General features: G+C 36.0%; 1 protein-coding gene across 12 annotated transcripts in view; it reads left to right on the plus strand.

Annotated features, from left to right (window-relative positions):
* The window catches only part of AHI1 (Abelson helper integration site 1), a 215,666-nt gene that overhangs the window by 74,190 nt on the left and 124,281 nt on the right, over positions 1 to 17,195 (plus strand). For 11 of the 12 annotated variants that reach the window (XM_059941146.1, XM_059941137.1, XM_059941140.1 and 8 more), the window contains exons 20-21: positions 1,637 to 1,663; positions 15,277 to 15,394. In XM_059941146.1, coding sequence (XP_059797129.1) covers positions 1,637 to 1,663; positions 15,277 to 15,394 — 145 coding nt within the window. The remainder of the gene's footprint in view (positions 1 to 1,636; positions 1,664 to 15,276; positions 15,395 to 17,195) is intronic. The other variant, XM_059941149.1, reaches the window with a different exon arrangement.

A 17,195-nucleotide genomic window follows, 5' to 3' on the forward strand; every position in this document is an offset into this window, starting at 1 on the left:
TCCTCAGGTATTTCACAGGTGTTTACTCATGAATGAGAAAAGGATGCCAAAAATAGATAATTTTCTGTTCTTGGTAGCTTTATCATTTACTCATAATAAAACTCATTTAACTGTTTCGTATTTAAAGAGCCGACTTTGTGCTACTGCTGCAGCAATACCTAAAAGGCTCTGCAATCCAGATAAGACCTCACGGGTAGACAGTATCTTGAGAGCAGTGACACAACTCTTTCTAAGGTTTCAAACCCAGAAATTTGGTCTTATTAGTGTATACGGAGCTGCTCAGAATCTGGGGTACCTGGTAGTAGTAAACAGTTCCACAGAAAGTTGGTTTATAAACTGAAACATCTTATAATGAAAGGTATACCTCTCCAGCTGCTTGAGCACTCAAGACCACTCGCGCTTTTAAAAATTAACCCGATATCTGGGTCAGTGATCACAGAGCTGATTGTTAAGCAGAGTCATAGGAATAGGGATTGAATGGGTTTTAAAATGTTTTATGCCAATTTTGAAAAAAAAAGATTAATTTTCTCTACCTCACAGGAGATTTCACTTTATAATAATTGGTGATAATTAACATCTGTTTAATTATGAGTAGAAACTGACATAATGAATTCCTGGTACTGTGGTAAGTGTTTTACGTGTTCACTGTATTTAATCCTCAAAACCATCCTATAATGTGGATGCTAGTATTATCCCCATTTTACAGAAGATGAAGTTGAGGCTTACAGAGATCAAGCAGTATTGCCAAGGTCACACAGATGGAAACATTGGAGCTGAGATTCAGTCCAGGCAATCAGAATCTCATGCCCACAGTCAGTTTTACTGTCTCCTTTTAGTGATTGAAATTACTAGTATCCTTTAGATGTAGTCTATGTCCCTTAGAAATTTCTGGATTAAAAAAAAAAGGACACTCTTCTTTTTTAGTTCTTTTTTTCTAAACTCCACATTGATTGTTACCATTTTTCCCTAGTGCTGTACTAGGCTGATGATATATGCTGGTTAACCTTAATTGGACTAGAATATTATTTGTGTCTCCCTAGCAGCAAATTTACAAGTCATCTATTTTGTGTTGCCTTTGACTAATTTCTTCTTCAGAAGTGACTTTTTCTTGGCCTTATCCCATGAGTTGTAGGCAGTCCCTTTCTGTAGCTCCTCCAGTCATATCCTTTACTCCTCAGAAGTGTTTACTATTAGATTTCCTCTGAAGTAAATTATTAATTTGAGAATTATATGTATGGGTATTCTTATTTATAGAGATAATTATATACTGCAGTTCAGAGTGTGTCTTTTAGATATGTTAGTGTCCCAGTACAGAATTTTAGTGTTTATGCTAAGTTTACTGAGGAGACAAATTTTTCTTGAGGCAGTTACATGTGGGCCCTCCAGAGTCTTGTTTGTCGGTGTGTTTTGCTTTGGCAAACCAAAATCATGTCATTGAGTCTCTTTAATTTATACTCTTTCCAGCTCATTGGAACAGTGCAGAGTGACACCTGCAGGTGATAGATTAAAAAACACTCTCCCAAATGTTGATTTTTGGTTATTAAGAGATTAATATCTGAATGTGTTAGAAAGAGTTGATATTATATTAAATGAAATTATGAGTATTTCTTTACTTATTTTATCCTATTTCTTTTAGGAGGTGATACGAGCCTGTGCTGCAAAAGTGAGTGGTTTTTGTTGTTGTTGTTTTTGAATTTTATTTTATTTATTTTTTTATACAGCAAGTTCTTATTAGTCATCCATTTTATTCATATTAGTGTATACATGTCAATCCCAATCTCCCAATTCATCCCACACCCCTCGCCCAATTTCCCCCCTTGGTGTCCATGCGTTTGTTCTCTACATCTGTGTCTCTATTTCTGCCCTGCAAACCGGTTCATCTGTACCATTTTTCTAGGTTCCACATATATGCGTTAATAATACGATATTTGTTTTTCTCTTTCTGACTTACTTCACTGTGTATGACAGTCTCTAGAGTGAGTGGTTTTTATTACCAGGAAGGTTACTTTAGTTTTCATTGTGATGCACCAAAGAATTGAAATGTACCGTTCATAGTTGTAATAGAACTTTTACAAAGTTCATCTGATACATATCTTCTGCATTTGAGCTCGGATTTACCAAGGAATCGTAATACTGGCACCTGAGAATTCAGCAAGTAGCTTCATATTTTTGAAGATTTAAAAATGTTAAGTGATTGGGATATACTTTCAGTAAAGGGCCAGCAAGATCATTTCCTTCTCTGAGAAAAATATTATATGATACTTTATAGGTAAGAGACAGCAATACAGTTCCAATGGGTGAATGCTGAGTAAAGTGTATAAGCCTTGAAACGAATGTAAGCCTCACATAAACGGCAGCGATATATTGTGCTGATAATGCTCTGGATCATTTATACCATGTTTCATACTTCCTTTCCCATTTAACTGTATAACAATCCTGAGAGACAGATTAGATATTATTGTTATTCCAATTTTAGAAGAGAGGAAACTGAGGCTGAGAGAGGTTAAGTGATTTGCCCAAGACCCCAAAGTTGGTCTGAAAATGGAGGTATGCAAAAAGGCCCTTGATTATTAATCACTTTCAACTAAATTGTATCTGGGATGCTATCAACACAGCGGCTTTCTTCCTTCTACAAGCAAGGTTATTTTATATACAACCTTTAACTTAAGTGTCAAGAAAATAAGTTTTATTTAAAAGAGTTGGAATAACTTCACATGTTTGTCCTTCCCTCTTATTTTCTTCTGTCTGTTCCCAAAATTCAGTTGAATAATTAGACATCCGTTTATTTATCAAATATGATTATATATGTCACAAAGTGAAAGGTGAGACCTCCAGAAGGGAAAGAATTAAAGTGGTATTAGTATATTCAAAGACTGCTTTATATAATGTCATTGCAGTGGAAATACTGTTTTTACTCAGTAGACACCTCCTACCATGTGGCAGGTGCTTGGAATACAGAAGTAAGTAGGCTATTGTCTCGTTCCACATGGGGCATCTTATGGAGGAAATGTGTCAGAAAACACTGGGCTTATCCCATCACTGAGCTGTCCGATATCAGTCAGGACCCATCACATTTTAACCTAATTATCACAAGTCAACAGGAAATAGAATATAGACAAGGGGAAGGAAGATGGGGAAAAAGGAGAACAAGCTATATTCTGACTTAGGCTGCAGATGTTCAGGAAACTTGTTCCTGATAGCAATGATTGGTGTAATGATTGTAGCTCTAAGATTACTAAATCTTCTTAAGTATGTATAGAATATAAAACTGGAGTCAAAAAAGTAGTTTATCCTCTTGATTAGCAGTTCAGAGCTATTTCTCTTTATTTTAACACATGTATTATGTACCCCTCTTTTGTAATGCTGTCTGAATGTCCAAAGAGTAAAGTGTTCTGCACATATTTGGCAAAAGGCTTTATGGAGAACGTCCTCTGCTATTCTGGAAACTTCCTGAGGGTGGAGGTTCATGTCATTCATCTTTGTATTCCTAGTACTTAACAAAAGTAGAATAGTCATTGAAAATATGACATTTTTGGAAATTAATCAAGGTCTATAAAGATTAACCTACTAGTGCCTTTAGTTATTTTTTTATGACAGTTTTATTGAGATATAATACACATACCATAATATTCACCCTTTTAAAGTGTACAGTTTATTGGTTTTTATTATATACACAGAGTTGTGCAACCATCACTACTATCTGGAGCTCTCTCATTCCCTCCAAAAAGAAACCCCGTATCTCTTAGCAATCATTCTCCATTTCTGGGTAGGGACACGCATACACACACACACACACACACACACACACACACACACAAAACACTCAAACTCCTGCTAACCACTAATATACTCTCTGTCTCTATAGATTTGCCTATTCTGGACATTTTATATAAATGGAATCATAGAATATGTGATCGTTTGTTACTGGCTTCTATAGATTAGAATAATGTTTTCATGGGTCCTCCATTTGTAGCATGTATGAGTACTACTTTTTATTGTCAAATAAGATTCCATTGTATAAATATATTGCATTTTGTTTATCCATTCATCAGTTTACAGACATTTGTGTTGTTTATACTTTTTAGCAATTAAGAAGAATGCTACTATGAACATGTGTGTACAAGTTTTTGTGTGGGCATATGTTTTTATTTCTCTGGGGTATATATCTGAGAGTGGAATTGTTGGGTCATATGGTAACTCTATGTTTAACATTTTGGGAAACTACCAAACTGTTTTCCAAAGTGGCTGCACCATTTTAGAATCCCACTAGCAGTGGTTCCAGTTCCTCCTCATCCTTGTCAATACTTGCTATTTTCTGTCTTTTTTTTATAGCCATCCTAGTGGGTATGAAGTGGCATCTCATTGTGATTTTGACTTGTATTTTCTTAATGACTAAAGGTGTTGAGTATTTTTGTTGTGCCGTTTTTATATCTTCCTTGGAGAAGTGTCTATTCAACTCCTTTACCTGTTCTTTAAAAAAATAATTATTTCTTTTTATTGTTCACTTTAAGAGTTCTTTATATATTCTGGATACAAGTCCCTTGTCAGATAGATGATCTGCAAATGTTTTATCCCATTTTGTGGGTTGTCCTTTTAATTTCTTGACGGTATTCTTTAAAACAAAAAGGCTTTAATTTTTATGAAATTAAGTTAATCTATTTTTTTCTTTTGTCACTTGTGCTTTTGATGTCATATATAAGAAACCATTGCCTAACCCAGTGTTCCAGAGATTTACTTCTCTGTTTTCTAGGATCTTTATATTTTTAACTCATATTTAGGTCTGTGATTATTTTGAGTTAATTTTTTTTAATATGATGTGATGTAGAGGTCTAATTTTATTCCATTTGCATATGGCTGTCTAGTTGTCCCAGCACCATTTATTGAAAAGAGTATTCTTTCCCCATTGAATGGTCTTTACACTGTTGTCAAAAGACTTTACTCTTAAAAGCAGAATATATTTATGTCATTTCTCATCTATTACATCCAGGATAATAAATTTTTACCAGGTACCTAAGTTCTTTCTTCCCTAAATCCCATCTAGATTTTTATATTGTTGAAGATTTATTCCTTTTTTTTCCATTAAGTCTTTAAACAAATATTTATTGAATGCATGCCAAGTGTGTGTGCGTGTGTGTGTGTGTGCGTGTGTGTGAGAGAGAGAGGGAGACCATGTGCGCACATGGAGAATACAACAGTGAATAAGAACATTCTATTGTAGGGAGACAAATAACAAAAAAGGAAATAAGATGATTTCAGTAAGAAGTGATGTGAAGAAAATAAAATAGGCCCATGGGACAAAGAATGACTGGGGGAAGTTATACTCTAAAGGATGATCATGGAAGGCCTCTCTGAGAGAAATACTTGACAAGGAGCTAGTCCTGTCCTGCAAAAGTCCTCATCCAGGAATAAAACTGGCATGCTGGAGGAGCAGAAAGAACACCACTAAGCTTAAGCGGGATAGTGAGCAAGCAAAGAGGAACAATGTTTCCTGACAAGTTGGAGAGAAAATCAGGAGATCAGGCATGCCTTTTAAAGGGCCTTGTAAGCATGGTAATGTAGGGGAGGAAAAATTTTACCTTCCACCCTTCTAGTTTCTGTGGCTGGTCTAAGGGTTAAATTGGCATAGACAGATTACCAGGAGAAAAAATACAATTTTAATTACATACATACATGAACTCCCCAAAGTTATGATATTCCAAAGGCTGCCAGGTAACTGAGGCTTATATACCATCCTGAGCCTAGAAAAGGGATAGAGAGATCTGGGGCTTCAGAGGCAGAAGGCAATTCAAGGGAAGGTGAGAAGAGGAACTGGTTAGTAGACAAGGTTACCCTGCCATGCAGATAAGTCTCTCAGGTGAAAAAGTTGTCCCTGATGATAGCTCTTTTCCTGGTATAATAGATCCCCTTTCTAATGTATTGGGTTGGTCAAAAAGTTCGTTCGGATTTTTTCCGTAACATCTTAGGAAAAACCCGAACAAACTTTTCTTTTTTTTTGAGAAAGGTCAGTGAACCTTTTTTTTTTTTTTTAAACACAACTAACTTTTAAAAATTTATTTATTTATTTTTGGCTGCGTTGGGTCTTTGTTGCTGTGCGCAGGCTTTCTCTAGTTGTGTCGAGTGGGGGCTACTCTTCGTTGCGGTACGCGGACTTCACATTGCAGTGGCTTCTCTTGCTGCGGAGCACGGGCTCTAGGTGTGCGGGCTTCAGTAGTTGTGGCATTCGGGCTCAGTAGTTGTGGCTCACGGGCTCTAGAGCACAGCCTCAGTAGTTGTGGCACACGGGCTTAGTTGCTCCGTGGCATGTGGGATCTTCCCAGACCAGGGATTGAACCCGTGTCCCCTGCATTGGCAGGCGGATTCTTAACCACTGCACCACCAGGGAAGTCCCCCGAACGAACTTTTTGGCCAACCCAGTATATTTCCCTTACAAAAGGGTAACTTCCACTCTGTTTTCAGAACTCCTGTGTCTGAAGTTTCTCAAAGTAATCCTTATGCCAAAGAGGCATATTTTGGGGTGGCATATTCTGCTATCCTTCTCTAAGGAGTTTAGGGTGTTGATTTAATTAGAGAAACAAGTGATTAAGATGTTAAGCTAGAGAGAATGTGAGAATAGATTTTAAAAGGAGAGTAAGGGTCTCAGTTCAAGAAAGAGGAGATTGTGGCCTGGACTAGGATGGTATTAAAAGATAAACTGAGGCATATTAAACATTTTAAGAGGGTCTTTTGGAGCAAAAAATGATTCGAATTGGGCAGGGCCAAGCCAGAAATCATTAGAAGCATTTCACCAACAGGAGCTGGGGAAAGACTTCTATAGAGAAAAGGCAGAAGCAAAACAATGAAATTATTGATTGGCTATAGTTTAAAGCCTAGTTGGCTGTTGTGATTAGTTGTCCTTAGGTTTCAATTTTGCAACCTTGAAGTATTTACAGGCTTAGATTTTGTGGTCATAGGCTACCCTGGCATTAGAGCCACCTCAGTCTAATGGTCCCCTTGATTAATTAGCTTAACATTGGTAATAATGGAAATGGAAGCAGTGGACAGATTTGGGATATATTTTGGAAGTAGATTCAACAAAACTTGGTGATGGATTAGATGTGGTATAAGAGAAAGAAATTAGAAATAACTTCTATGTTGCTGCTTTCAGCAGCTGTGTAGATGGTAGCAGTGCTTTTTAATGAGGTGAGGAATACTGGAGTGGAGTTTTCAATATGACTATAGCTGAGAAGTAGGCAATTGGATATATGAGTCTTAAGCCCAGGGGAGAAGTCAGTGCTAATGTCCTTTTTGTTCTAAACTGTCAGATTTGGTAAGATCACGTGGGGAGAGATTATAGCTAAATACCTGAGGCCCTGGTCCAGGAGGGGGTATGTCAGAAAATCCCAGAGGAAGTATTTTAAGAAAGAGGAGTGATAAACAGTCACATGCTACTGAGAGAAAGAGTAAAATGAGGACAGAAAGTTGGCGTGGTGGTGTCCTTTGGTTACCTAGATGAGTGCTGTTTCAGTAAGTGGCTGAGACAAAAGCACGGTTGAAGTGAGTTGAAGACAGAATGGGAGAATATAAAGCAGAGACTGTGTAGGCCATTCTTTTAACATTTTAACTGGGGAGCAGAGAAACAGCAACTGGAGGGGAACATTAGATGGACAGTATTAAAGCATATTTATTTGCTGATGGGAATAATTCAATGGTGATGGAGAAGTTGATAATGTCCCATGGAGGTGGTAATTGCTGGACTCAAGTCCTAGAAAATGTGAAAGGGGATGTAATCCTGAATACCAATGGAGAAACTAGCCTTAAGAGAAGGGCGTTTTCATCCTTTCTGATAGGCAAATAGGTAGAAAGTATGGGTAGATGCTCAGATACAGATTTGATGATGGGAAGATGAAAGAGTTCTCATCTGATTACTTCTGAGATAGTAATTGGTATTAGAAGTCTGTTACATTGCTCTGAATTGCAGTAGCCCTGGACTACTTACACATAAATATATAATTTACAAACTTCCTTGCACTTTCCTTTGTTTAGGAGTGGACTGAAGCATACCAGAAATGGTATGAGTCTATTTCCATTAAGCTTTGTATGATTCCTCACAAATGGAATTAGTCTGTTTTTCTCATGTTCTCAGACATATTTATTCACACCTGGCATGTTATATAATTGGGCTTATTCTGCCTTAAGTTGTAATTAATTTTGCCTGTCTTTTCCAGAATTAAATTATGAATTCCCTCAGGGAGGAACAACACTTTTATTTTTTCCCTCTCCCTCCCCTTCCTCCCCTCTCTCCCTTCCATTTTTCCTTCTTTTTAAATTTTACATGGTATTGCTTCCACCTCTAATCTTTACACGTCTGAATTTCCACATGCCTCTGTAAGCTTCTGGAAGCCAGGGGACTTTATCTTTTTTTTTCCAATTATTTATATCATCTACCCTAAATGAATATAAATGTAACCAAGCTAAAGTTTATTGAAGAATGCTGTAAAGGTGAAGTAATGATCTGTATTATAGTTTAAACTATCTTGGAACATATTATTCACTGAAAAATAAAAAGGTTTAAAAAAATAGAGACTCCAAAGAAAATAAGTTTTTAAAACTCCTTAAAAAAAAAGTATTTTGACAGTATTTGGAAGACTGGCTTGGCTGTAGGAGTAGTACAAGCTACAATAGGCCACGGGAAGAAATTATGGACTTTTGTTACTGGATATCTTAGAAAACAGGAAGAACCCTTGTTTTAGGAAAAACCAGTTTTCCTCCTGTCTCCCTCACTCTCACACTCCTACCGCACTCCGACATTTCTGACACCAGAGGTGGCGGGGTTTCCCTCGTCAGGCAGTTCTGAGACACCAGCTGGGTGAACTGCAACTTAATTCTGACACTGTCTACCTGAAGATAGCATCAAATCCTACAAATTAAAGGCTCAGTCACACAAGCCTGCCCCCCTCACCCCGCTTCAGGCGCCAGTTGTGAGTCCAGGTTACTTGTGCTTCTGACCAATCAGCTGTAAATCGAGATTCCACCCACCCCCTCCTTGGGTTTGATTGATTTGCTGAAGCAGCTCACAGGACTCAAGAAAACAGTTTACTTGCTATCTATCAGGTTATTATAAAATGATATGATAAAGGATGAACATCCAGGTGGAAGAAATGCATAGAGCAAGACATGTGGGAAGGGGCGTGGACCTTCCTTACCCTCTCTCTGGGTGTGACATTCTCCCAGCACCTCCCTGTGCGCCCCATCCTGGAAGCTCTTCGAACCCCATATTGTCGGGATTTTTATGGTGACTTCAGGTAGGCATGGTCAGTTATTAACTCCATTTCCAGCCCCTCTCTCCTCCCTGGAAAATGGAGAGTGGGCCTGAAAATTCTAAGCTTCTAATCATTTCTTGATCTTTCTGGTGATCAGTCCCATCTAGAAGCCCACCAAGAGCCACTTCCCTAGAACAAAAGACATTCCTATCACCTAGGAAATTCCAAGAGATTTTGGAGCTTAGCTTCAGGAACCAGAGTCAAAGATAAAATATAAGAACAAAAGATGCTCCTAGTGCTCTTATCACTTAGAAAATTACAAGGGTTTTAGGAGTTCTGTGCCAGGAACTGGGGGCAGAGACCTATATGTGTATATTCTTTTCTATTATTTCACACTCCTGTTTCTAGATTTAAATATGAGTATTATCGGGGTTTCGTACGTAGCAGAGCAGCTCCCTTGCTGAGATCTATTGAAAGTCAGCCCTCGACACAAGGGTTTGTAAAAAAATAAGAAGAAAAAAAAAAAAAAAAAAGAAAAAAAAATATGAGTATTAAACCATGTAAATTAATGAGTTTCTTACTTTTAAGCCCATTATTCTGTAATTCTTATCATCAGAAAGTTACTTACATTTGAGAAGTCTTGAATACAAATACCACCTTAAATTTGGGTAAGGTTTTAAAACATGCACTGTTTTCATATGTATTAACGCATTTGACTTCTGTGTAGTTCTTATTAGTGCTATACCAGCCACTTACTAAAGAAAGGTAGACGAAACCTGTTCCTTACCCTCAAGAAGACTACAGTCTGATGGCTAACTAACAATATAAGTAATCGTACTAAAGTGTTACCAGTGCCATAGTACTAGAAGATGTGGGGATAGTGGAGAGACAAAGAAGGGGGAGGTAAGTTCTACTGGGGGAGTCTGAAAGGCTTTTCGTACATGATATAATACTTGAGCGAAAGCTTGGAGATGGAGTTGGTATCCACAAGGAAGATGGAGCCAGGAAGGAAGCCCATTCCAGGAAACAGGAACAGCATGAACTAAGTCACAAGAGACATGCAACAACCTGGCATGTCTGGGGAGCTGTATGCAATTTGTTGTAGCTGGAACATAGGAGATGGAGCAGTAAGGTGGGAAAGCTAGGTAGTTGTTATAATATAGAAAGCTTTGTATGCCATACTAAAAAGTATGGATTTTATCCAGTGGAACAGTTGATGATGGGTTTTAAACAGAAGTGTTGCTCAATAAAATTAGCATTTTAGAAAAATCATCCTGGTAGCAGTATAGAAGAAGAATTAGAGAAGAGACAAGAGATAGGAAAACAAATCAGGAGACTATTGCAACAGTAACACTAACTGTGGAGAAGGAGTGGGATCAGATGCCAGAGCACCTGATTGACTTAATGAGTGACTCTGTGTGAAGCGTGAGGAAGCAGTCCAAGGTGATGCCCATCTGTCTGGCTGGGGCAGCTGGGGGGATGGTGATAACTTTCCCTGAGGAAGTGAACAGCAGGGGAAAGTTTAGTTTGGTTTTGAACTTACCGATCAGAATAGTTTTATTGGGTTGGCCAAAAGTTCGCGTTTTTCCATTAGATTGTGCGGAAAAACCCGAACGAACTTTTTGGCCAACCCAATATATTGAAGAACCATCAGCATAAAAGGCAGATGAAGCAATGAAAACAAACATCACTGCCCGGGATAACCATGTGTTGTGAGGGAAGAAGAGGGCCCAGTGGGTCTAGCAAACAACACTGATAGGCAGTGGCAGGATCGCCAACAGAAAAATGGTTTCCCAGAAACAGGAGAGTTATTGACAATGTCAGGTATCTCAGAGGCCTAAATGAATCCGCCAAATTTGATCATTTGAAGTCCACGATGACTTTAACTTCAGTTTTAGTGTTCTGCTGGATAAAAGCTTTGTTGTAGCTGCTTGAAAGTGAATGGTTGAGGTATATGGATAGCAGTTATGTGCTATTTTTCAAGAAATTTAACTTTCAGTGAAGCATAAGGAAATTATGGAATCACAGTGAGAATTTGTTTTCTATTTTTGTACTAAAGTAGAAAGATTTATGCTTATAGCCTTTAGACAAACAGCCAGTAGAGAATTTGGAAGTAGAATTTGCAAGAGTTTTAAGGATATCCCCAAGGGGACAGCTGGAGGGATTAATCTTGAATGGAAGGGTACCTCTTTCTCTGATACTAGGAGAAACAGAAAGGTAGGTGCAAGAGGTATGTTCTTAGAAGTGAGGATTTCAGGGGGTCCAGCACCAAATTTTCTCTCTGGAGTAAGGAAATACACTAAGAGAGAAAGGAGGTAAAGGTTTGTCATTGCAAGATGCATCGAGGTAGATTGGCTTTCCCTAAGGCATATTACTGCTGGATAAGTGGTTTGAACCAGGACTAGATCTTAATTTTGAGCTTCTCACAGAGGAATATATGAGTAATCTTTGAACCACCAGTCCTTGCTGTATGTATGAAGGGCTCAAAAAATCTTGATTAAATATTACAAAATAAAACTTTGTTATGACTGATCCCAATTAGAATTCTAGTTTAGTTAATACAGTATTGGTGAACTGATTTGGGGGGAGATTTTCTAGCACATTACCTCACTGTAAAAATTTCTCTTTAATAGTAACAGTGTTTCTTTCTAATCCCTCACTTCACTGTCCCACCTTGCAAGGAAAATATCTGGGGCCTAGAGATCATGTTGTATTTCTCTTTATGACACCATAGCCAACTCATTTCTTAGGTTTTACTAACCAAGATATCACAGAAATGTAAGCTGCTTTTAGAACTTATATTATGAGATGTTAAGAGACCTACTTCAGATAACTTGAATCTCACTTTGGCTCAAGTTTTCTGTTTAACTTGTTTTGTAATATTGGGATTTTAATTTTTACAACACACATATAACTTGCAGCAAAACATTTCCTACGTACTGTCTAGGTTTTTAAACTGTCTTCAAATTAAAGTATTATCTGCATTGTTGTTCAAATTTAGTTCAAAAAATAGACAGTTGTCTGGAGGATGTGGGACAAATTTGTTAACATAAGCATATAGACAGTATTAATATCTTTTCCGTTATCATTTAAAACCATTTGAAGTGTCTTGACAAGTTGAAACTTTAAAAACAATTCTTCAGGTGAATATAGCATATAAAGTCAGCTGAAATGATTAGACTTGTAAGTGTATATGGAAATCAGTGTTATATATCTCTCAGTGGTTTTACAATTTAGTCACTAAAAGGTAAACTATTGCTGGCCTGTTTAGTTTTGTGCATTCAATTTTAGGTTAGAGCAATGACTTTTTTAACATGAAAATTAACCCCCTCCTAGAGAATTAGTATTTGCATATTTTACACAAAACTGTTTATACCCAGAAAGAGTAGGCAAAACAGTTTTGTGATTAACTTGGCAGTTCTAGGTGTTTTTTTTCTTTTTCTCTATTATGAATTTCATTAAATTTTTATGCTTTTCTTTTTACACAGTATGGAGGTATTAAACTGACTTTGGCAGACTGTGGTTTTTGCATGAAGCAAGCAGAAAAGTGTGTTGTAAAAAGAGGATAGATTGTTGTAGGGTAGACTATCTTAGCCAACCTTTCTGTTGTTGTAAAATTATTAAGCAATTCTTTTCCACAGCATATATTTCAAAAATAGATATTGCTTCACTGTATTTAATGGTTGTTATTATTTTTCTTCCTTTAAATGAAGTAGTGAATATGTGTAAGCTAGCTTTGAAAATACTTGGAGTTCTAATTTCAAATCACTATAATAATTAACAATTATCCCAGCCTTAGAAACTGACTTATCTGCTCTGTTAGGTTACCACTCATCACTTCATGGACATTCGAATAGTCTCTAAGAAATGTGTCAAGAAAGAGCAAATTATAAAAATGCTTCAGAAAAACATGTTAATCGTAGATTATAGTTGGGGTTTTTTAACAGCATTTTACTTAAAAAGAGTGACAAGTCTTTCTGTTTGAGTGGAGGCATTTAAGTATCCTCTTCTAGCTTTCTTGGTATCCATTTTTGTTTTAACACAAGTAAATTAAGGCAGATTGTGTGTGTGTGTGTGTGTGTGTGTGTGTGTGTATGTGGTGTCTAGCATACACCTGTTCTTTTGCACCAGATTTCAAAATGCTTTGTTTGACACGTAGGATAAAAAATTTTAAGAACACAGAAGTAAAACTGAAAAATGATTCTAAAAAGAGAAGTGGATTAAATAGTTAAGTGATAAATATGTCATTTTGTATATAGTACTTCCATTTAAAAGCATAGCATTCTGAAAAATTTACTGCATCTTCTTACTGTATTACATATTTTTAATTACCCTTACTTGTAGTGCTGTTAATGATAACTAATATTTATATAACACTTGATTTGTATAACACTTTAGGTTCCCTTTACCAACGTACTTTGTTTAATCTATATCATATTTAATATGTTATTTAGTGCTTTATGGTTAACCTGTGTGAATAGCACTTTATAATACCAGTTCATTGTTACTGCTCTTCAGGCACATTTCCTTTGAAGCATACGTACTATTTTTATTATTTCCATTTAAAGATGGAAAATGAAGTTCAATGATGTTAGGTGATTGCATTGTTACTTTAGCTGTTGTATCAATATAGTCAACTTTAATTTTGGTCAGTGTTTAATAATGGCTCCTTACAGAATTTTTCTAGCTGGATAATTTTTCTTAGCATTGATGTAGTATTTGACCCCATCTAACTACTTTGAAAAATATTTTTATTTTTTATAAGATGATACCACAACAGTTTAGGAACCTTAGAACTATATTATCATCTGGTCTTAATTGACTTTTTCACCAAATTATCTTTCCTTCAAGAGAAAAACTTAATCTAAGATATACCATTTACTATCACTGTTTGAAAGAAGGGAAGCATTTACAAACATTATGTAAATAATGAGTCAGATAAAGGGCATGTAACCACAACCCAGTACTATTGTATACAGAACATCAAAAGGGAATTTTTAAATAGTAATACAGTAGAAGTCCTCCGTGTAGTTTTGATTATTTCAAAAAAAGAGAGAGAAAGGAGCTATTTTCATCTACTAATATTTACATACCATAAACTATCATTTAACAGTTTGTTAATTCACAGATTACTTTTGAAACTTTCAAATTTTTTCAAAATTAGATCACATTTTATCGTGCTTTTTGAAAGTGATAAAAATAATAAGATAAATGAATGATTTATTAATAATGAGTGGCTAGATCACTGCTGAAATTGGTTGAGTTACAAAATGAATTTACTAATTTACTAAACATTTAAAACTTTTTTTGTGACATGTATTTTTCTACAGTAGCTGTAGTTATAATGTTGCACTTGTTATGCATTTCATTTCTGTGAAACCATTGTACTCAGACAACTATAATAGGATTTTTGTGTTGTAGAACATTGTATTTACTTACAGAAATTTTGCTTGTTCATTATTTTAGTTGTTCTTTGACATTGTCTTAAGAATGAGATTTTTTGATGCAGTGGAAACTATTTCACTTGGCAAGTTAGGTTGCAGCTGTGTTATCTATGTCACCATGATGTATATAAACATGAATATTACAGGTGTTTTCTGTGCAGTCTCTGAAAAGGAAGTACCTGCTATTTCAAAAATGCTAAAGAAATGTGGGTGTGAAACATTTTAACCCTTTCTTAATTGAAAGCAGTCAAGGAGTCACTTTTATTTTTCACATTTTTTTTGGCATAACTTTTAAGACCACTCTGAGTTACTAATAAAGTCAATTCCATGATAAGCAAACTTGTTTTCAAAGTAAGGCAGATTGACTTTCATATAGTTACGCTTTCACTACCACTGTATTCCTTCTTTGATAAAAACTATTCTGTAAAAACTTTAAAGTTTTGTAAACTCTTAAAAACTAAGCATATAAATCATTACCACTCCTTTTGACACGTGTCCTGGTTTGCATCGTAAGCAACTATTTCTCATCCCGTTTTTGCATCAGTAACCCAGGAAATTACGCTTTCGTTTCTGATTTGCCTTTCCTATTACAGGTTAACAAAAATCTCTCATTTACTTCAACATCAGCCTCTGCACAACAATCGAAGTCAAAACAGTCCAACATGCTGGACGCTCATCAGATTCTGCGTCAGTTTGGTTTCTCTCAAACTGGTGAGCCCCTTTCTTACTCTGACTGTTCTTTAAATGTTCAGGTTCTATTTTTTAATGGATATCATTTATTTCACTTCAGAAATATGGCTCATAGCATTGTAATGGTCAGTTTTCACACCTGATGAATTACATTCCAGCATTTTTTCTTTCTAAATTATTTCAAAAGCAAATTTGAATTTGGTAACTTTAACAGTAGACACTCCCAACCTCTATTCTATTGAGCAGATAATAATTTAAAGGTAGCAAAATGTGTGAGTTTTAAACATGTATGATATGAAATCTGAGTCTCTTGGGTAAAGGAACCATAGTTTATGGATAATCACATTTTGTAATTCATTTCAAGGAAAGCCCAGATAAAATGCATTTTGGCAGAAACAGAATACATCCTGCCAGTACTATCGTGTTTCTTCAAAATTAGAAAATTAAGAAAATATGCAAAGAAGCTAGTTATTAAAATGTATATCAATCACAGAGTTGAAATGAACTATACAATTGCAAATTTTTAGGCTAATGTTTTAAATTAATTTGAATAAGGTTTTCAGAGGATATCGAAGAAAAAGCATCTAAGTGAGAAATGTGTATTTTTGGTATTGAAAGATGACTATTTCTATTCATTAGCTTTAGGTTTTTTATGGTATTTTTTCTGCTATTGAAGTCTTTTAGAAAGATGAGACAGCTGAGAATAACAAAACAGTTGTCTTTGACAGAGAGTTATAAAAAGGAGAAGAAACTTGAGCTTGAAAAGATCAACATACTTTATTTAGAAATTTAGGAACAATATTACTTTTCTACTTTGAAGGTATTTGGAGTTTATATATGCAAGTTATTTTAATATTGCTACATTTTAATATCGCTGAGTTACGTATTACAGTGGGAAAATACTTGGTTCAGGAACTCTTATGTTCAGTCTGGCTGTGCCTTTTATTATCCTTATTACCTGCAAATGTTAGAATCTTCATTTTAAAACTAGAAATGATGTTTGCATTATATATTGTTGAAGTTCAAATCACGAAGCACATATGAAAGCACTCTATAAGCATAAGATACTATATGAGTGTAACATATTGTAAACAGGATGAGTGTGTACATTAGCTTTGAAAATACTTTGAGTTCTAATTTTAAATCACTATAATAATTAACAATTATCCCAAACCTTAGAAATTTTAAATTTCTAGTGTTTCAGATACCGCTAGAAGTTAGAGCAATAGCTTTGTTTGTTCTTGTGTACAGTGGGGGGCACACCGTGGCTGCTCCTGTAGACACATTCTCTGCACCCTAACTCGATAACGTGGTTTGCCTTCAGACCACATCATTTTAATGACTAGGAGGGAGGGAACCTGTCTCCACCACTTGATCCCTATCTTTCTGCTGAGGTCTAAAATTCTTCCAGGAACAAATCTTTCCTTCCACATTTCAGGATTAAGGGGATAGAACATAAATGTCTGATTGAGTTAGCAGATTGATTAAAGTTCATTCAAGTAGTGTCTTAAGTTTATCAACCAACAAGGTGTAGATAATAGATATAAAATTCTTTTTCTGTAAACGGAAAGAGCAGAGAGGATAGATAGGAAGGCCTTTGAAATAGAAGAGCGATTACCACTGTGACAGATAAAGACTAAAGATAAAGAATAAAAGGAAAGCCCAATATGATAAAGGCAAGCCTTGCAAACTTCACAATTATACGTAGGATTGGCTCCATTTACCTTCAGCTTTCCGTGGCCATATAGGCCTTGAGTGGGCCTTTTAAATCATGCATGTCCCTTGGTGTGTGCACTGTCCCAGGAGCATTACCATTAAGCCA

The sequence above is a fragment of the Balaenoptera ricei genome, chromosome 12 (genome assembly GCF_028023285.1).
Source record: "Balaenoptera ricei isolate mBalRic1 chromosome 12, mBalRic1.hap2, whole genome shotgun sequence".
Lineage (NCBI taxonomy): Eukaryota > Metazoa > Chordata > Mammalia > Artiodactyla > Balaenopteridae > Balaenoptera > Balaenoptera ricei.